Source organism: Tachysurus fulvidraco, chromosome 14, assembly GCF_022655615.1.
Source record: "Tachysurus fulvidraco isolate hzauxx_2018 chromosome 14, HZAU_PFXX_2.0, whole genome shotgun sequence".
In the NCBI taxonomy this organism is placed as follows: Eukaryota; Metazoa; Chordata; class Actinopteri; order Siluriformes; family Bagridae; genus Tachysurus; species Tachysurus fulvidraco.
This window is the reverse complement of record NC_062531.1, coordinates 23,836,585-23,858,965: the sequence shown is the minus strand read 5'-3', so window position 1 is coordinate 23,858,965 and position 22,381 is coordinate 23,836,585. Positions and strand designations below refer to the sequence as shown.

General features: G+C 39.7%; 1 protein-coding gene across 9 annotated transcripts in view; it reads left to right on the top strand.

Moving 5' to 3' along the window:
- Positions 1 to 22,088: 22,088 nt before the first annotated feature.
- The window catches only part of gpat2 (glycerol-3-phosphate acyltransferase 2, mitochondrial), a 213,128-nt gene continuing 212,835 nt past the window's right edge, over positions 22,089 to 22,381 (top strand). For 7 of the 9 annotated variants that reach the window (XM_027151277.2, XM_027151276.2, XM_027151271.2 and 4 more), the window contains exon 1: positions 22,089 to 22,197. Coding sequence is in view for 2 of the 9 variants with exons in the window: in XM_047800020.1 (XP_047655976.1) it covers positions 22,333 to 22,334 (2 nt within the window). In the remaining 7 variants the exon portion in view is untranslated. Of the gene's footprint in view, positions 22,198 to 22,256; positions 22,335 to 22,381 lie in introns of those variants that run through there. The other 2 variants (XM_047800020.1, XM_047800019.1) reach the window with 2 other exon arrangements.

The following is a 22,381-nucleotide window of genomic DNA, read 5'->3' as shown; positions in this document are numbered from 1 at the left end:
GCTGCACTCACTCGGTCGCATTTTTATGGCTGCATTGGGAGAATAACAGCATCCTCCGTTAGGACAGCTATGGAAAATAAGGAACATTTCCTTTCTTTAAACGTCTGTGTAGGGATATGATTTCCACACATTTCTTTTAAACAGGAAGCAGTCTGTTAAATGACTTTAAAATATTTTTTTCTAATAAATAGCTCAGAAGATCTGTCGGCCATTTATAGCACGCGACAGCTTCCCATTCACAGATTGCTGCAATTTTGTAGAAACAGCAACCTCAATTTCCATATTTATCTCCGCCGTGTGGATATACCGGCAGAATAAGTTAGAAGGTTTTTGTGTTAAAAATCATTAAAAAAAAAAAAAAAAAAGTGAGAGCAATCTTACAATGTTTTGCAGGGTGAATTAAACATGAACATAACTCTACTGAGCAGTTTAATGGCTGTAATGTTGGGGGACTGCTACTGTAGGAACGAGGTACAAATCAGAAAACAAGCAAAAAAACAAAAACAAAAACAGCAAATAAAAAATAAAAAACAGATCAAAAACAGATCCGAAAATCATAACGAAGCAACAATAAAACAGAAAAAACTTCACAAAAAAAGAAAATCTGAAGTAAATTAAGAATTAAATAGCAAATGGAAAGAAAATGCAATAAAAAAAACAACAAAAAGCAAATCAGTAAAATTCAACAATAAAACTGAGAACAAACAGCAAATCAGAAAACACAGATTCAAACAAAAGAAAAATAGTTTTTGCTAAATTATTATGCAGTTTAGGTTTCTAGTGAGAGTTAGTTTTTAATGCAATATTGATTATTCATGTAGATATTTCTATTTAAACATTGATATTTAGATTACATTTATATTTTTTTGTATAATGTTATATGTTCAGCAGGAGGAGTTTACGGGTGCTTTCACACCTAGAGTTCGGTTCATTTGGTCCGTACCAAAAGCAAATAAATGATACCTTGTAGCTTTTTATCAGTTTTGGTTCCTTTTCACACCACACCGATCGTTCTGTTCCGCACCAGTTGAAACGAACCAAAATGCAGTCATGTGATAACATCCACATCACTCATTGGCCACATGTCTTTGAGCGTATTTCCTAAACTGCTTCTCGATCGGTCAGAATAAACGTGCGGGAAATTTCAACGAAACTCCGGAAGTAAACAAAAAGAGGAAAATACAGCGTACAGTACACCATGGAGAGACGACCGCGCGCTGCAGTTATGTTCGTGGTTGTAATCTACTGCCCCTTTTCCACCGAGGCAGTTCGAGTGCTGGTTCGGAGCCAGGGCCTAATTTAGAACCAGTTCTTTCTGTTTCGACCGCCAAAGCACCGGCTCCGAACCAGGAAAAGTGGTTCTTAAGTAGCACCAAAACGTCGCTGGTCTAGACTTAAGAACCGCTTGTGTCCGGGGCTGTGAGCAGAGCTACTGTTAGCGCATTTGATAATGTACCTTAAGTACACTAAAGTTTAATACATTTTTACTTTACCACGATATGATACATTATCAGCACACATGATAGTAGGTAGCTACATGCTAAGGCTAAATTTTTTTCCGTGTTAACGATAAAATAACGTTATGTACTTTATCGATTACGACCTCCGTTTATACAGATTACACGGAGCTGCACGTACACGTTTTATTCGCCGCGTTTGGATGCCAATGTAGGTTCGCAAAGCCATGAACATTAACAGTAAAGCAACATCCGCCATTGTTGTTGTTGTGTTTGTGTTTGCTGCCGCTGCGCTAACGTTGCTGGGACACGTATACAGTGACGTCACACTCGGCTCTGTGATGGCTCTCTAGCCGGTGGAAAGGCAAACCAGTTCTTAGAAGGTTCGCCAGTGGAACCAACTTTGAACCAGCACTAGCGCTAGCTCTGAACCAGCACCCGGTTCTTTCCGGTGGAAAAGAGGCATACTAGTATACAGCATTCTATGCAAAGTCTTAATTTTCAGAATGAAGCGCGGATGCTGCTTGAAAATATCATTTTAATGCACCGCAAACGGTGAAGACGCATCGCAAGACACTTCAGGAGGCGGCGAGCTTTACTTTTGCAAAACTGTGACATGCTCATCTTCCGAAAATATTGCCAACGACCCACTACGGCATCTGGTTTAGTCCAAAATGCGCAATACGTTTTGCAGTCAGGTCTGTTTGATCTCGGACCGTGTTCTCACCACAAACGAACCGTACCAGAGTTTGTTTGGAAGCGTACCGAGACCACCTCTCTAAGGAGGTCTCAGTACACTTGTTTGGTCCGCTTTTGGTGCGCACAAGAGTTCGATTGCTGCATTCTCACCTGCCCAAACGAACCGCACCAAACGAGCATTCGAACTCTGGTACGATTCAACAGAACTGGTGTGAAAGCACCCTAATATATCAGAAGACACAAAACCAAAAAAAAATAAAAATCGAATGTTCTATTAGAACGATACAAAAACACATCATCGTTAACTCTAATTGGTAAGGTTGGTGAACACCACATGCTTGTCCCTGATTGCACACGGTCTATCACAAGGGGTAAAATGACCTTTTTCCGTTTGTTGTTTTGTTACTGCAGTAATTATGACATTGTAGAGATAAATCATACTTTCTTATTTTTAAGCTTTAAACAAACAAGCACGAACATTCACAGCAAGTATGTGATGTTTAGTAAGTATCTCCCCTTTGTAAGAATTTCTTAAAATTCTAAGAATTTGGCTTTTGTAAGAACCTCCCCTTTCTTAGAACCTTCACTTTCTAAGAAATTCGCCTTTATAGGAACCTCCCATTTCTAAGACCTCCTCTTTCTAAGAAATTCGCCTTTATAGGAACCTCCTCTTTGCAAGAACTTCCCCTTTGTAAGAATCTCCTCTTTTTAAGAACCTCCCATTTCTAAGAACCTCCTCTTTTTAAGAACCTCCCATTTCTAAGAACCTCCTCTTTTTAAGAACCTCTTCTTTGTGAGATCCTCCCTCTTGTTAGAACATTTTCTTTGTAAGGACCTCCCCTTTTTAAGAACCTGGCCTTTGTAAAAAACCTCCCCTTTGTAAGAACCTCCACTTTTAAGAACCTCCCCTTCTTAAAGATCCTCCCCTTTCTAAAAACCTCCCCTTTTCTAAGACCTTGGGACTTTCTAAGAACCCCTTCTTTAAAATACTCCCCTTTCTATGAACCTCCCCTTTATTAGAACCTCCCCTTTTTAAAGAACCTCCCCTTTCTATGACCCTCCCCTTTCTAAGAACCTCCCCTTTCTATGAACCTCCCCTTTCTAGACTTTTATAAGATTTATATTAAAAAAATGTAGTCTTATAACATTACATGTATTCAGCAGTAACATTTTTCTATATAAACATTGATTATATTCAATATTTTACTCAATATTCAATTCAGTTTTATTTGTAAAGAACTTTTAACAATAAACATTAACATAAACCTCAAAGCAGAAATATATCAATTCAGGATGTCTATCATACATTGTAAATATTCATTTTATTTCATTTTATTATAAATCCAGATACCACCATACCATGTATAAGACTGTCCAATCAACAGCTGCCTGGACCCTGAGACTTGTGTGAGCTTTGTATGAAGAATCATCACTTCTCATGATTTCCATTAACAATTACCACCTTCAGGGATTATAAAAAGCCTCCAATAGTGTGTGCGTAGTTTACATCTTCTCCCAGTACTTTAGGGGTTTCCTCTGGGTTCTCCAGTTTCCACCCCAGTCCAACTTGCATGCATTGTAGGCTGATTGGCACTTCTACAATTCTCCATAGTGTGTGTGTGTGTGTGTGTGTGTGTGTGTGTGTGTGTGTGTGTGTGTGTGTGTGTGTGTGTGTGTGTGTGTGTGTGTGTGTGTGTGTGTGCCCAGTAATTGGTTGGACAGGGTGTCCCCCACCTTGTACTGTTCAGCAGGTCCCTTGAAATAATGGGGGTATGTGGTAGTGCATGCATTGTAGGCTGATTGGCACTTCTACAATTCTCCATAGTGTGTGTGTGTGTGTGTGTGTGTGTGTGTGTGTGTGTGTGTGTGTGTGTGTGTGTGTGTGTGTGTGTGTGTGTGTGCCCAGTAATTGGTTGGACAGGGTGTCCCCCACCTTGTACTGTTCAGCGGGTCCCTTGAAATAATTGGGGATGTGGTAGCTCAGTGGTTAAGGTGTTGGGCTACTGATCGGAAGGTCATGGGTTTGAACCCCAGGTCCACCAAGCTGCCACTGCTGGGCCCCTGAGCAAAGCCCTTAAACCTCAGTTGCTCAGTTGTAAGTCACTCTGGATGAAGGTGTCTGCTAAATGCCGTAAATGTAATGAAATAGACTCTAGGTTTCTCTTATAGGATCGGCATGTCTTAAGCCTGCTTATATTTACACAATGTACGAATGCTGTTAGATATAAGTATCGTATTAATCATGAACTTGTTCAAGGTGCAGATGTGCAGTAGGACTGCTATCCTGAAATACACACCATTTTTTCTTACAAGCAAGCAGGACAAAAAATATCTCCAGAGTTCCTGGTTTAATCCTGTGCTTGGTTGAACCTTATACTGAATGCTCCCCAGTTTCGAGAAGATCATCCCAAAAGACACACCAGTGTATGGAGTAGATATGTGAACACGTAAACCTTCCCATCCGGGGTGTATTCATGCCTCAGCGCAGGTGCAGGTGCTGGTGCTGGTGCTGGGATCCTGACCATCATGAAGTGCTTCCTCTCTGGGAGCAGATTACAAAAAGAATTTTTACCTCAGTGCGAAAGTAGTGAGTCAGAATTCAGCTCCAAAACATATCTTGAAGCGTAACATGAAAATTTTGTCAAATGATTTATGTATTTATTTATCTCTAGCAAACATTTCTTAAAACCCACGCGAAAGGTCAGACATCGGATCGAACGTTGGAGGAAGAACGGGCGCTGCCTTTTTCCATGATGCCGAATGCTTAACGAGAACCAAACTTGTGTTGATGTGCGGTCCAAATATTTCACCCACCGCCCTCTTTGTTTTGATTCCAAGCACTCTAGTGAAGAAGGTACTGTGATAAAAACAAATTGACAATAAACGGGACAAATGTGGCCTTTATGTGCACTCTGCTTTTATAAACATAGCGCTGAGTCAAACAGCTCTGAACTTGAGCCGGGGTCGGGCGAAGAGAGGGGACGAGAGGAAGAGAAAGGAAGAAGAGAGGAATCGAGGGAGGGTGAGTTTTTTTTTTTTTTTACGTAATTGCATGATGCATTTGCGTTTAATTATTAACAAGCACTTTTCGCTTGATGCCAGTAAACAGTTCCGTGTGAATATCTCACTGAATGTTTTTTTTTTTTCTTTCCGTGCAGATTTAGCCTTGTAATTGCTAAGCTGTGACCTGCAGAGAAAGTGGATCGGGGGCATGTATTTATAAATGTGGAATCATTGCTCCATAGGGATTTGATGTCTTACTGAGCCTCATCCCTCCGAGCTAGTTTATGTAATTTTTTAATTCCTAAAGCTTTCCAGTTTCTGTAATTCTCAGCTCTGAACGCTTTCATCGAGTCACGGAGAGGAAAGTTGCGCCGAGTGGCGCGAAAGGTGCCGAGGGTGTTACAAAGTGTGCGACATAAAAGAATGGAAAGAAAAACAACATTTTTAGAGCACTCACGCTCTCTCGCTTTAAAGAACGTTAATTACGGCCGTTAAGAGAGGGTGATTGGAAAGAAGAGCGAAGTGAGGAATTAGTGATTGGCGAGAGAGGAACGAGTGCGAGAACATGTTAAAGCATGGAGATAAGAGGTGAAAAACAGACCTTCAGTTCTACCACTGCTCTCTTTTCAGTATGTGATGGTGACCATGAAGACTATTACCAGGTGTTGTGACTGATTAATTCTTTAAGAAATGTCGGTTCGGAATTTATTCAAGAACAAAGCAGAGAAAATTCCGACTAATTCGATGTATGAAGTCATGCTGTTGTGGAATGAAAGGTGTAGTAAAGTTTTAGCCCTGTGCTTCAAGAGTTTCCTTTGGGGTCTCTGGTTTCCTCCCACAGTCCAAAGACATGTGTCTAAATTCTCTGTAGTGTGTGAGTGTGTGTGGTTGTGAGCTGCTATGGGTTTTCACCCGGTCCAGGGTTGTCCCCCCCCCTGCTTCTAGTCCCTCGGGATAGACTCCAGGTTCCGGCGATCCTATGTAGGATAAACGCTACGGAAATAAGACGGATGTTTCTCAACATCCTCAGAGACCAGAGTTTCCCAGATTCATGTCAGGGTTATCGAGTCACCGTTACAGTAATAACATGAAGTACTGGTCACATAATGCAGATTATTTAATAACAGTACAGCACTTTGAAGAGACTGCTATGTGAAATTATACCTGAAAAACAAAGGATTACAACGCAGAGCAGTAGATTGCCTCGAATCTGATCTGGTCCGAAGGTGTGGATCGATTTTCCATAATCATTGGTTTATATTAATGCCCTGGTTCTAGCATGTTGCTGTTTCCATAGTAACAGATATTTAAACCCTGCTCAGCTGCTACTCGAGGGCCCCTGAGCAAGGCCCTTAAAAACTGCTCACTTACATAGTCTAAATAACTGCAAGTCTGGATAATGGGGTCAGCCAAATGCCTTAAATGGAACCTGATTGACATTTTATATTATAGCAACAATAAGAAAAATATTCAAAGGAATATATTATGTTGTTATTTGTAAGGAGTCTCCAATGTTAGTGCTAACATTCAGCAGTCAGCTTTCAACCCATCAGGACTTTGCGTTTTTATCATTTGTCATTATTTTTTTTTTTCATTTTCATTTATTTATTTATTTATTTATTTAATCCCTTAGTGTTTTATTAATTTATTTTTATACTGCTTTTTCGACATGTCAATCTGCTGATGGACAATGTTGATTGGACGAGTATCATGTTTGCAGTAATCGCTATATACGGTAATTAAAAAAAAGCTAGTAACAATACCAAGTTACTGTACTTCCTCCAGCCACTTCTGCCTCTTTAATAATTGTTGACGATGCTGTAATATGAACAGAGAAATGCCTGCACGCACGACCAGCATCTAAACCACTTAGGATTTCGATCGCCGCACGCAATCCGCTCGGTTCCCTAGATTCCTAGCTAATATTCCGGCCTCTTGTTTGTTGTTGTGTTTATGCAAAATACATTTTAAACTCCAAGCTGGAGAGGAGAGAGAGATGTAGGATGGAGGGGGAAGAGCAGATTTTGGCAGATGCACAGGGACAGGAAATGCAAAGCGTGTTCATTCACGGCCTCATCACGTACCACATATCAGCGTCTCGCACGGCTCGGCCGGGTCCGTCTTAATCCACTGAGGAAAGCTTGTTTTAGCACACGTCCAAACCCCACGGTATCCACTGTCCATCTGGGTGAAGAGCTAGGGATTTGGTGATTTAACCCTTACAGTGTACAACTCTTACGATTTCCAACTGATACCTAGACATTGAAAAAAGGAGTTAAAACAAAAAATCTTCCCCTTTATCCCAAAGGGTAAATGTCTAATAAAAGCTCTCGAAGCTACCAGTGTTCATGCAAACTCCATACAGTAGCTAAACCATTACACTGTCTTCCTTTTGACTCTGTCATTATCTGTTCATTTGCTTGTACACTTTCTGAAGTATTTCACTCTTTAGAGCGTCATTAAAGCTACAGTAGATGTATGTTGACTACATTAGGGCTAGATTAGGAAAGCTATGAGGACTACTATAATAATCACTCTTTACAAACATGGTGAGCAGAAAAGCATCTCAGAACGAACAACACATTCAGCAACGGCACAACATCATATCATGTTCTTCTCCAGTCACACATGAACTTACACAAGACTACGGTAGCTACAGGTTCACCGTGTGCTGCGTCAGCTATATATGGTTAAAATCACAATAAAATCTTCTGGACTTGACTCTACTTGGTCTCGAGAAGTTTAGATTTCTTCTGTGACGTGCCGAGGGTTGAGTCAGATATAATTTCATATCAGTTGCATGACCTGTGTAAAGTGTGAAGGTGTGTCACGAGACACGAGGAAACACGAGGAAGAAAAAAGAGAGAGAACTAAAAGTGTATTAAACCCACGTACAGGGTAAAAAATTACTTCCAGGACGAGTGGTCTCGCGAGTCTGAAATGCTTTTCTGTTCACCACCTTTCTTAAGAGTAATGACTCTACATAAGGCTACATAAGAGTAAGAGTTAATCAGTATTGTAACTCTAAAGAAGCAAACCTCAGTCGGGAATTAGAATTGTCTACATGTTTCTTTAAACTCCCTCAGAAATCCTACATCTCGTATTACCTATCATGCTTGTCTGCGGCCGGCCGGACTTACCGAAACACATGCGATAATTCAACACAACGCAGGGATTTAAATCGACTCAGTGGGTTGCTGCATGAGTCATGCAGGATTTAACGGATTTGCTTAAGTCTCGTAAAATGAGCAGAGACTGAGTGTTTATTTATGAAGGTGCCCTAACCGTACACTATAGGCTACTGCTATGCGTATATACACCAGGTAAGACATATATCTTTTGGGTACAGTATGTGTCCTACTGTATGTATATGCAAAGTTCTTTATTCTTATTCTTTCTCGCTGTCATTTTCATCCCTTGGGCTTACAAACATAAGAAACACACGACATTTTTGATGCTTTATAGATAGAAGAAGATAGATAGAACGGGGGCATGGAAGCATTTATTATCACCACATATACATTACAGCACAGTGGAATTCTTTTCTTCACATACCCCAACTGAGGAGGTTGGGGTCAGAGTGCAGGGGCAGCTAGGATACAGCGCCACTGGAGCAGGGAGGGTTGAGGGCCTTGCTCAAGGGCCCAGCAGTGGCAGCTTGGTCGTGCTGGGCCTTGAACCTCGATCCTCCGATCAACAACCCAGAACCTTAACCAGTTAAGCCACCATCGCACCATAATGCACACAAATCTTTCTTTGCACTTTTTATCTGGTCATGAATATGATCTGCGAAAAAAAAATAAAAAAGATGGGGAACATATAGGGACCGAAATAGTTTTTACACCCATATTGGATATAACTCTTTAAATAATGATAATTAAAATTGATTAGAAATATTCTGAGGCACAGGCTCCCCGTGACCAGAGAAGTTCGGATAAGCGGTAGAAAATGAGTGAGTGAGTGAGAAATATTCTGTATTTGCAAAGCTGCCTGTGAGTTAATATCTTGTTTTGTTTTGTTTTTGAGCGAATTCCGGTGACACAAGACGAGCTCGAACACTCGGGCATTTCCATGTTTACTTTTTCAGCTGTGACTCTGGGAAGATGGAAGAGAAGCTAGGAGGCCTGAAAGAAAGCCAGAAAGGTCCCAGATCGCTCTGATCCTCAATTAAGAAGAAGCTGTGTGCTGCTGGAGCACATGTGCTCATTAATCTCAGTTTATTTCCTTCCATAAAAACAACTATATATCTGGAACTTGCATCTCTTTTTTTACATTTTATTTTTTAATTACTTTAATATGCACTAATTATACACAACTGCGCACTGTACTTTATTCACAATAGTCACAGTTCTGCCATCAATCTATAATGTATTTTTATATTTTCTATTTTTTTTTATTCTACTTTTTATGTAGACTGGAGGCTGAGAAGCTGCCAAGGTTCATACAACCCGCACAGCTAATCAATACGCTCACCTCAAAACAGATCCTTTTTGACTTCATGCTACAAAAATAAATAAATAAATAAAAAACTTTGTTAAAAAAAATAATAAAAAATCGTTGGAACGTTTGCCTCACACCTCAGGGTTTGAATTCGATTTCCTTTTCCGCCGTGTGTGTGTGGAGTTTGCATGTTCTCCTTGTGCCTCGAGGGCTTCCTCAGGTCCTGCGGTTTCCTCCCACAGTCCAAGACATGAATTGTATCCTGATTGGCATCTCTAAATTGTCCGTAGTGTATGACTGTGTGTTGTGATCGTGCCCTATGAAAGACTGGTAGCCTGTACAAGGTTTTATACCCTTCCATGTGCCCAGACTTTCCGGGGATAGGCTTCAGATTTCCTGTGACCCTGTAGGATAGGCGATATACAGAATGAATGGATTGGTGGATAGTTATATGATGTCTAGGTTAGAGCTGAGTTTGTAAAGCTATGATAAATAATCACTCTTTACAAACATGCTGAGCCTGAAATCAGCCTAGATCTCATTCTGTGTTGACGGTGTATTTTACCAATAAAAGTTAAGTTTGAATCGATGATACCATTGATAACATTTTTCACTTGCCAAGAAACTTTCATTTAACCACTCGATTCCTGTAAAAGGGGTGGTTCTAGAGGCGGGGCCACAGGGGCCCTGGCCCCTGCTGAAATCTGATTGGTCCCTGATAGGCCCCTGTTCAATCGAAACGATCACAGATGCAATTCCACCACCAAACAATTGGCGGCACTCAAGCATTTTAAAAAGGAATGACTGCCAAAATGTATTTGCAACGTACTGAATAAATTATTTTGAGTTCTTGAATGTACCCTGTACTCTGCCCCCTGAATGTAACATGTGGCCCCTTAATAGCCCCTGTTACAGAAAAATCCTAGAACCGCCACTGCGGTTACTGCCACATGTTAGCATTTCAAACCAGTAGCTTGTAATCTTATAAAAGCTTCAATTCAATTCAATTTTATTTGTAAACAATAGACATTGTCTCAAAGCAGCTTTACAGGACATAGGAGATATAATACAAAAAGTTCAAGATTAATATTAGACTTATATTTAACTGTGTTTGTATTTATCCCTAATAAACAAGCCTGAGGTGACTGATTTGTCTGTGGGGAGGAAAAACTCCCTTAGATGGAAGAGGAAGAAACGTTGAGAGGAACCAGACTCAAAAGTGAAACTCATCCTCATCTGGGTGACACTGGACGGTGTGATTATAAACTGTTATAGACACCGGAGGGTGTTATTATGAGTAATATCCTTTCTACAGTCAGATACAGTCTGATAATTGTGTAAAAGCAAAATCTAACTGGAGCCGGTACATTTCTTGGTGCCTCAAGGATCCTCAAATCGTTGGTCTCTTCTCAATGAAGGTCCAAAATCTTCATGAAGCAGAACACAACTGGGTAGAAAAAGAGAAGCAATTGGAGAGGAATTAGTGCAACACCAAAGCCCAGCTGAATAGGATCTTCAGTATCTTATGGGGATACTGAAAATGCCATGAGGGGAATACAGAAGGAGCTCCTACAAGAGCAGGATTGACAGGAACCTGGAAAAGGAAAACCTGAGAGAAGTGTGGGGTAGAACGAGGAGCATTTCTGGCATTAAAAAGAAACACCAGGGAAAATGCAATATTTTAATTTTGCAGCCAAATATTTCCTTACATGTTTTTTTTAAGTTCAAATTGTTTGCAAAAGAAAAAGGAAATATTGATAATTAAATAGTTTAAGTCTTATTTTTGTATTTGTATTTATCATTTAGCTATTTATCAACTAGGGGGGGCACGGTGGCTTAGTGGTTAGCACGTTTGCCTCACACCTCCAAGGTTGGGGGTTCGATTCCAGGGGAGCCTGTGCCTATCTCAGGCATCAGCGGGCATCCACGCAGGATACACCCTGGACGGAGTGCCAACACATCACAGGGCGCACACACACACACACACACACACACACACACACACTCACACACTACGAACAATTTTCCAGAGATGCCAATCAACCTACCATGCATGTCTTTGGACCGGGGGAGGAAACCGGAGTACCCGGAGGAAACCCCCAAGGCACGGGGAGAACATGCAAACTCCACACACACAAGGCGGAGGCGGGAATCGAAACCCCAACCCTGGAGGTGTGAGGCAAACGTGCTAAATACTAAGCCACCGTGCCCCCCTTCGTTTAACTTGATTAGTTCGAATGTTTCCAGGCAATTGTCTAGTAAAAGTAGAATCATTCGGGTTAAGAGCGTACAGATCCAGAAAGAAGCTTCTATACAGATATTATGTCAGTCCTTTCAGAGGAACTATACATACTGGGTTCATCAGGGTTATTTGCAGTGAAGTGGCGTGAAAAGGTTCATATGAACAGCAATGGTGAAACCTCACATTTAAAAAAAAAAGCCAGCACATGTCAAACGAGAAGAAGCCTAAGAAGCATAAATTTTATGTTTTATATGTTGATGGTTTTCGTAGAATTAAAACATCTATACTAATATTTATTATCATTATTAACATCCGTTATAGGAACAGCGTTGCACAAGCATTTATTCTACTTAACCTTCTACTGTATACAGTATATTAATCTGCCAACTCAGTTTCTTACTGCATTCTTCCACCATCAATTATTTGGTTATGACAAAGAGTGATGTCTTACTCTTTAACACACGAGCACATCAGCAGTCTACAAGGCCACGTGCTGAGCGATACTCCTGAAGCAGCCGACATCAGCTACTGGCCTTCCTGCCAAATATCTGTGTATGTGGATGAGATGGCTATACACTTTTCTCTCTCTCCGATTTCTTCTCTATTGCTGATGAAGTGTCTAACTAATGGGCTTTTAACCTGTGGAGGCGCAGAGCGATGCAGCGTGCCTGCTGATTTAAACAGACGCCACGGCGCAGGTCACAGGAGCCATCCATCAAATAATCATATCAGCCTGGCAGAGGAGGAAGAGTCGCACAGCCGAGATACAGCAGCAGTACAGATGGAGTCGAAGACTGACTCAGGTGAGTTTTACATTTTCAAATTCAGTCCATGATTTTATTTTTGTTTAGTGTTATTTATGATTTTACACATGATTCTGTTCTGCACATGTGATATTTATGTCTGTTTGGTTTGTCACATGATTTTTGCTTATTATATTTTTATTTGTTTGTTTATTTATTTATTCATTCATATCACGTGATTTTATTCAGGACTAATTCCTTTCTTGGCACATCTGTGTCTGACTATTTCATTTCTTGCCACGCTATTTTTTGTGAGACCAACTCACATGTCTCATTTTGCAAGCTATTAGTTTTATCCATGTCTGTTTTTATTTATTTATTTATTATTTTATTTTGGTTTTATTGCACATGATATTTTTTCCTTTTTGATCATGTGATTTTATTGCACATGATTCATTTCTCACATGCAGATTTATTTATTTTATTCGTGTCACATGATTCCACGGGTATAAACTCCGTTAATCTTACATTTGAAACACCAAAATAATTAACTATATAAATTCTTTAATAAATCGTGTAGCTCGGGGCGACTTGGGTTTAAGTCAGGAGGGACAGAGAATGAAAGGCAACTGAGAGAGAGGGGGAAAGAGAAAGACAGGGACAGAGAGACGGAGAGAAAGACACAGAAAGTTACAGAGAGACAGACAGAGTTAAAGAGAGATAGAGTGACAGACAGAGAGGGAGAGAGAGAGGGGGGAGAGAGAGAGAGAGAAAGAGACAGAGAGAGACACATATAGACCAAGACAGAGACCCAGAGAGATATAGACTGAGAATGAAAGCTGAAGTGGAATGCAGTAGTAAAGATAAGAGAAAGAGAATGCTATAGAGAAGAGTGATTTAGGAAGACAAGCTGGATAGAAGAGAGACAGAGACAGAGAGACAGACGGATTAGTCTCGCAGCTTGCCGGATATAAAGCTCTTTAAATTGATGATGTTTGGGGCAACTCTTACTGAGGAGCCTGAGAACAACAGAAAGACTGACAGAGAGAGAGAGAGAGAGAGAGAGAGAGAGAGAGAGAGAGAGAGAGAGAGAGAGAGAGAGAGAGAGAGAGGGGGAGAGAAGGGGGGGTAGAAAAAAAGGCAGCAGATAATGCACAACCGGATCCAAGTCATTTCATTAAAGATTAGAGTGAAAAGGTTCAACATTACACACCACACAACACCAAGCAGGGGTAAACATTATGTAATGCGTAGGTAAGGAATAAAAACACTGGCAATAATAATCGTACGTCATTCAAAGCATTTGTGTGTAAATTTTAATTTTGTGGAGTTGGATCCCAAAATCTACGGCCACGACAGTTTACAGATACGAGATTCTGTGTGTTTGTTCAAATACAACTCCAAAATGTACGACTATGACAGTTTACACACACAACGCTTGTTTTCACGACACCTCTTTTTCACACACGAAAACGGTCTGCGAAACAACTGTCAAAAATACGTCATCACGCTCACAGGCATTACTATCCGAGGGAAGATGAATCGATTCCACGAAGTGCGCATGCGCCCCGCCCTCTTTTAAACCCATAGATATATCTATGTTTTAAACCACTGGCGCAGAAATGGCGGATCAGCAGCCAAGCGCTCACTCATCGTCTCAGGTAAGTTGGTTTTTCCTTCCAAATTAAGACATGTTTAAGGGTTAGTTATCACTAATAACAGAGAGGAGTAATATTACAGATATAGGTTAACTATAGTAAGTAAGATTAGCTCTCAGAGTAAGGTTACATTAGGTGCTTAAAGAATACAGCTGTTTAGGAGGTCATCACTGCAGTCTGTAGCGTGATGAGATAGGCCTACATAAAAGACACACACACACACACACACACACACACACACACACACACACACACACACACACACACACACACACACACACACACACACCTCATACCTAGCCATTTCCTGCTGCACTGACTGCCCATTTGACTTGGACATTCTTTCTTGTGCTGACTGTCCACTGATATTGGACTGGTTCCCCATTTTCTGTTGTCCAACACTTAAGGTGTCGGTCAACATCGACACCAGATTCAGGGCTGAGTGCAAGATGTCACCTAATGGAACCTGATAAACAATAAAATATGACTTTAACACTTAAGCAGTGAACACTTATATTGCATGACCTGTGTATTCCAGTGCATGTACACAGCTGTTAGTAAGTTAACACTTAAAATTGCTAATTCTTTTATGTAGGCCTATTTCATCACGCTACAGACTGCAGTCATGACCTCCTAAACAGCTGTTATTAGTCATAACTAACCCTTAAACATGTCCGAATTTGGAAGGAAAAAACAACTTACCTGAGACGATGAGCACTGTTGTAATGTAACAGAGTAAAAATACTTCGTTACCGTACTTAAGTAGAAATTTCACGTATCTGTACTTTACTTCGCTATTTAATTTTATGTCAACTTTCACTTTTACTCCACTACATTTCCTAGATAAAATGTATACTTTTACTCCGTTATATTTCCACTAAGCATCTTCGTTACTACAAAATAAATTCAGAAGAAATGTGTGTGACTGCAATAAGGGAGGTTTGGTGAATCACTGCTCCTAGATTGCATTACGCAGCTCCGCACACTGTACGGAGAAGCACGGGTACGCGCAGCGTGCACGCGCAGTCAGAGCTGGACGCGTTAATGTATAACGTTAATCGGAAAGCTGCAAATACAGCAACCAAAAGCAGTGAAATGTCACTATTCTTATTACCAGAGTCATAGCACAAACAAAATATTAATACAAACAATCCATACAATACTAAATAAAAATAACATTTATTGATTTGGTCTTTGTCTTGTGAATATTTGTTTATTAATGACTGCATTCATTGGACACACTGTTTGTAGAGAATGCACACAGACATGAACTGATCTGATTCGAGACTGGCATCATTACATCATGCATAAAATTTTGGTGTCCACTTTTGCCATTTAATAATACCATAACTTTTGGCTTACTATGTAGTCATATAATATATAATATAAACTCTTCTTGTTTTAAATTCTCACTGTGGGCTAAAACCCCTAAAGATGAAACCCTAGAACCGCCCCTGCTCTTATGCCTACCGAAAATCACTGAAATTTAACTTTTTACTTTTACTTCAAATACTTAAGTACATTAAAATATCAGAAAATGACTTTTGATACTTAAGTACAGTAAATATCAGATACTTTAAGACTTTTACTTGAGTAATATTCTAAAAGGTGACTTTCACTTCTACCAAAGTCTTTTTCTAGTACGATACTTGTACTTCTACTCAAGTATTGCTTTCTAATACTTTATACAACACTGACGATGAGTGAGCGCTTGGCTGCTGATCCGCCATTGCGGCGCCAGTGGTTTAAAGAGGGCGGGGCGCATGCGCACTTCGTGCAATCTAATGCCTGTGAACGTGATGACGTATTTTTGACAGTTGTTTTGCAGACCGTTTTCATGTGTGAAAAAAGAGGTGTGAAAACAGGCGTTGTGTGTGTGAACTGTAATGTCGTACATTTTGGAGTTGTATTTGAACAAACACACAAAATCTCGTATCTGTAAACTGTCGTGGCCGTAGATTTTGGGATCCAACTCCACAAAATTAAAATTCACACACAAATGCTTTGAATGACGTACGATTATTATTGACAGTGTTTTTATTCCATACGTAGAGAGCACACAGAATGAGGGAAAATGAGGAATTAACACTGTAATCAGCACATACCATGCACAAACACACACTCTCTCACTCTCTCTCTCTCTCTCTCTCTCTCTCTCTCTCTCTCTCTCTCTCTCTCACACACACACACACACACACACACACACACACACACACACACACACAACTAAGTATTAAAGTATTTAATTTATTTATTTTTTTCAAACACATTAAGTGCTCATTGACATGCAGGGAAGGAAGAGACGGAGGAATAAAGTGACAGAAATGAAAAGACAACAGAGAAAATTAGATCCTTAATTAACTTCTAAGACCAACACACAACACACGCAATGTGATACATTCAGGTTCTGATAACCCAGCTTCAAGTTTTCCACCATTTTTCTAACTTGATTTTGGCCAACGTTTGCGAAACAAGGGTTATCAATAATTGGTCATTGGTTAAGAAGGCTCATAAGTGATTGGTCAGTGAGAAACAAGGAATATCTGTGATTGGTTATTGGGAAACAAGGGTCATCAGTGGATTTGTGTAATTATACCAGTCCCTATTTCTATTTGGTATTTTTTGTAGCTTAATGTCTTTATGTAGCACCAAGTTCCTGGATTAATGTTGTTTTGCCGATAAAAAACATGTCTTGGCTTGATTTGAGTTGGAAACGAGTTATCAGTGATTGGTCGTTGGGAAACAAGCATTATGAGTGATTGGTCCTTAGGAAACAAGAGTTAACAGTGATTGGTCCTTAGGAAACAAGAGTTATCAGTGATTGGTCCTTAGGAAACAAGAGTTATCAGTGATTGGTTCTTAGGAAACAAGAGTTATCACTGATTGGTCATTGAGAAACAAGAGTTATCAGTGATTGGTCATTGGGAAACAAGTGTTATGAGTGATTGGTCATTGAAAAAAAGAGTTATCAGTGATTGGTCATTGGGAAACAGGCGTTATGAGTGATTGGTCACTGAGAAACAAGAGTTGTCAGTGATTGGTCCTTAGGAAACAAGAGTTAACAGTGATTGGTCATTGGGAAACAAAGGTCATTAAACACAACTATTAATTCGTCAATGTCAACATGAAACAACAGCCCTTAATGCTCAGCTTAAAACACTAACGTTTTGAACATACTATTTTTCTAAAATCTTTCCCCATGTGCTCTTCTCATTAGTTGGCAGTTTCACAAGAGCTTACATTGCACAAATTGTGCTGTCTGGATGTCATCCACAGTTAATGAGGAAATACTACAGCAGATGACAAAGCATTCGCTTTACCACATGCTTTCTTGAACGCTGTAGATAATAGCATGTTATTTGGCACCTGCTACTCCGCTACATTTAACACTTGCCGCAGAAGCGTGCCATGACTCACACACAGTCATGTCAGATCTTCAGCCAAAGATAGTGTGTAATTACCAGGCAGCCAAATGATAGGGTCTGTAAAGTGTAGCAGTGCCTTCAGACATTGACAGCAGCCAGTGATGAGGCATTTGTGTGTTACATCTCAGAGATACAAAGAGGTTTAACAGCTCACACCGGTAGGAGAGGAGGTTGACAGGAAGGCTAGTTTTGGAGAAACAGTGATTTTTGTGCAGCAGATGGAAAAGAAAAGCGAATTGAATTTATGTTCTGCTGTTTAAAATAGCATGAATGAGGTCATGGTATTGAACCAAGCTTAATTAAACTTACTCTCAATGGAGTATGGCACTAGAAAGGATAAGGCAACAAATAACTGCTCCGTACAACCATGATGAACCGAAAAGCATCTCATTAACAGGGGATGAGCAACAAAGACAAAGCACCTTGTACGGTTGAGGAATCGAGGAAGAACCACTGTTCAGTTCAGTCTGTGCAAAACGTAGACTAATGTTTCAAGTGATCGTCTGATTAGATAAAGGCATGAATGAGATTAACAAATGAATAGCATGTGTCTCGAATATCGTTGTCGGTGAGTGTATCTAGCCATGTTTATATGACCGACTAATAATGATGATGTTTCTGTTTTATTCCATTTCAAAATAAAACAGTTAATTACAGAGACCCAATAAGGAAAGCAGTCGTCTTTGGTCACCGCACCACAAACCCTTAACAAAACATTTACATTTACTGTCACTTCCGTGATTAGTTATTGGGAAACAAGGATCATCAATGATTGGTGATTAGTGCACTTTATACGGATCTGTGTAATTGTACTAGTCCCTAGATCTTTTTGGAAATTTTTTGTAGCTTAATGTCTTTATGTAGCATCGTTGTCCTGGAGGAATGTTGTTTCATCGCAACAACTTTGCTTGGCTTGATTTAAATTGGGTTAAACAAGGGTTATTTGTGATTGGCCATTGGGAAAGTGGAGTTAAATTAGATTGTAGGTGAATTACAACCTGAAATCATATTACAATGATTGGCTGTTTTATATTCAAGGGAAATCTAATTCAGGTTTTAATGATGCAATCTATTTCAAATTCATTTCTCCAAATTAAGATCGAATGTTATAACACTTCTTTTGGGAATCTTTGGAGAAACAAAGGACAATTTTGGTAGCATTTGGATCAATGGTTTTTTTTCTTTTATTGTTGAATAAAATCTGAAAATGCTTCATGTAACTGAATTATCTTCCTGATTCTCATGAATTCTGAGGTGAAATTTTGTGTTAGCTTCGAGTTGTGACACATTGTTGTGGTGTCAGAGTGTTGGGTGGTTAGCGATTGGTGTGTAATGACAGTTTTACCCTTTGTAACGTTTCTTGGTAATTTCTCAACACAAAATGAGGAAATTAAGTAATCCTAAATGCTTTGTCTTGTTTTGCCAGTCATTGGATGTTTACTTTGTCTATATAAAAGACTTACTGGCAAAAGATTAAATAGCATCCATATTACACAATGTTTTTACAACTGAAACTACATTTTTACATCATATCAGGTAATGAATAAACCTGTCAGTAAAATATTCTGGAGTTGTGTTATGCAAACATCAAGCGATGGTTCGTATTGAGCACCTGGCATGCAGCAACAACATCACATGCAGAAATAAATCATTTATTCTGTAAACCTCACTGAAACTGAAAGAGTGGGAAATGCAAAAGAAAACATCCCCATGAAATCTGTACGTGGAGTTTATGTAGCTTTGATTTTTTTCTGGATTGTTACTATGGATCTACTTGAAACTTTGGAGAAAACATATCGAGATAAGAAGTGTGTGTGTGTGTACACGTGTGACTGACTTGCTCAGCAGGTTCTTTTCCTCATCCACATGAAACCAGCGAAAGACTCAAAGGATTTTTAATGACCGAAATCTCCGATGATGTGTGGACATGGGGCCAAAAATTATATACCTGACTTCAAACTCCAAATGCTCATTTCCATTAAAAAAGCTTTTCTGCTCTAAAAAAAAATGTACAAGTTCATTGTCTTTCGTCTTTTTGCTCCCAGAGACTTGAGATTTGGAGGATTAACGTGTGGTTTGTTGTCGAGCCGATAGTCGATCACAGCGGTCCATCATGTGGCGTGGGGTGGCAAAATGACACATTCGCAGTAGGAGCCATGGAAACTGTGAGAGAGCAAGTGAGTCCACGCAGAGAAGTACAAAGCCGGATGCCTGTAAGAAAAATACGCTCGAATTAAACACATCCCTGTAGGAGAAGAAAAAAGAGAGAGACAAGACGTGAGTGAGTGGCACAGACGGAGATGTGGGAGAGGTTGAAAACAAACACTGAGCAAAAAAATGACAGCTGAAAACTACAGAGTGCCGCTACTTTATGAACAATATTTGAAAGCATCCTTCTATACTTCCCTGCACTCGGTTACAGTATAAATTGTACATTTATATATGGAACAGGTTTTGAAGATTAAACAGATACAAGAGAGGATCGATGTTTCTCTGTTGGTTTCCTCCATCCATCATTAGTTTTGCTCATCTTGCTTTGGCTCTTGGGAGAGAGCTGATAAAGGCTCGAGTAGAAGCTCAAATCCACACCAGGCATGTAATACCCTTCTTCCTGAGAGATCACAAAAGTGTGTCACTTGTCGTGCGAGATTAAAAAGCACTCCACGTCCTGCTGAGAGGCTTGCGGTTGTGACTGTTTCCCAAAAAAACATTTCTCGTAAAAATGAATCTCTTTGAAACCACCTTTTCTCTGTTTCTGATCTGAGTGGAATTATTATGTAAAATATAGCTTATAGTTTGCAAAGAAAAGCATCTGATACCCATTTATTTGGAAATGTACATATTATAAATATATAAGTCCATTTTTACTGTGCGGTTTAACACCTCATACAGCATGAGGGTGGAAAGCTGGATCAAACTGCTTCTACTAAAATTAAGCGATACAAGAAGCCAATTGCTCCTATTCTAAATACCACGTTCTGCATTACTTCACCACTTTGCACAAGATGATTAAAAACTATACTAACTCTGCTATAATTGCTTAAAGACAGGCCGCTAAAATGTATTAGTTAAAAATTGACTGGAAATAAATGAAATTTAGTTTCTCTTGAGTTAAAAAAAATCATTAAAAAGAATCAAATCAACAAATAAACCATAGAGCAATTCATCATATTTTGGGAAAAATGGGATCTTGTGCCAGACATGCATTGTCAATAGTAATAGCTTAGTAGTAAAAACAAAAGTTTTAAAAGAATTAGATATTTATTTACTAAATAATATTTATTTATAGAAAAAGATATTTTCGACACATCGACAATGAGTTATTCTGTGGCTTTAGAGCAATCAGCATACAGATGAACATGGATGCCCCCCCCCCCCCCTTTGTAGCTTGAAAGTACACAGACGCAAAATGACAGAATTCCTGTGGGGCAGCTGGTCGAGGGGATATTTTTATCAATAAATGAACTCAATGAATAATACTATGGTAATACAAATGTGTTTTTGTACTACTGTGTTTTGTACCGTGAAAGGTTTAGCTCAGTTTCACGCGGAAGATGACGTTCAACACCTAGAACCAGAGGCAGAGGTAACGTCAGGTCTAAACCATGTCAATGTTTCAATCGCTTTCTGCTAATGTCACACATGCGCACTGAGCACTCTCTCCACCGCAAATTGACAAGACATGGCCCTTTCTGCTAATTGGCTACACGTTTTTTTGTTAGTCGGCCCGACTCTTTTTTCTGAAGCATTTATCAAACATCTTGCACCCCACCTTTAAGGCTGCATGTCAATAAAGAGAAAAACATTGGGGGGGGGGGGCACGGTGGCTTAGTGGTTAGCACGTTCGCCTCACACCTCCAGGGTTCAATTCCTGCCTCCGCCTTGTGTGTGTGGAGTTTGCATGTTCTCTCCATGCCTCGGGGGTTTCCTCGGGGTACTCCGGTTTCCTCCCCCGGTCCAAAGACATGCATGGTAGGTTGATTGGCATCTCTGGAAAATTGTCCGTAGTGTGTGATTGTGTGAGTGAATGAGAGTGTGTGTGTGCCCTGCGATGGGTTGGCACTCCGTCCAGGGTGTATCCTGCCTCGATGCCCGATGACCCCTGAGAAAGGCACAGGCTCCCTGTGACCCAAGATAGTTCGGATAAAGCGGTAGAAAATGAGTGAGTGAGAGAGAGAGAGAGTGTTATAACGTAAGTGATAAGTGGAGTTAAGTTGTGTTGTGGACTGTAATTGTTGGCAAATTGCTGTGGTATGAGAGAAATAAATGCACGTGTAATTTCCCAGCAACAACTGAATTATTCTCTTCTTTTTTTTATGCATTATAATTTCTTACAAAAACATTATTATTAAAAAATATATTTTAATAATACATTTTCTTAATTGAACAAAATCTAAACGAGTTTTGCTCTATTTGGCTTTCCATAATCGAGTCACTCAGATGAATGTCAGGTGCTCGAGCAAATTATTCCGCACTTTCAGTCGATGGTTAATTAAGTCAGAATAAGAAAAATCTCGTCTAGACTGCTTGGTAAGATTTATAAACTTTTCTGAAATGATTTTAGAACTTAAATGTCTGGTAAAATACCAGTGATTTGCTATATATCGCCTTTTAGCTAACGTTGCTAAGAGGTAGTAGGAGTTGCAAAGGAAGGCGTTAGACACCATGTAAATATTCGACTAACTTATTTTTTTTTATTTTGTTTAGTTAGTAG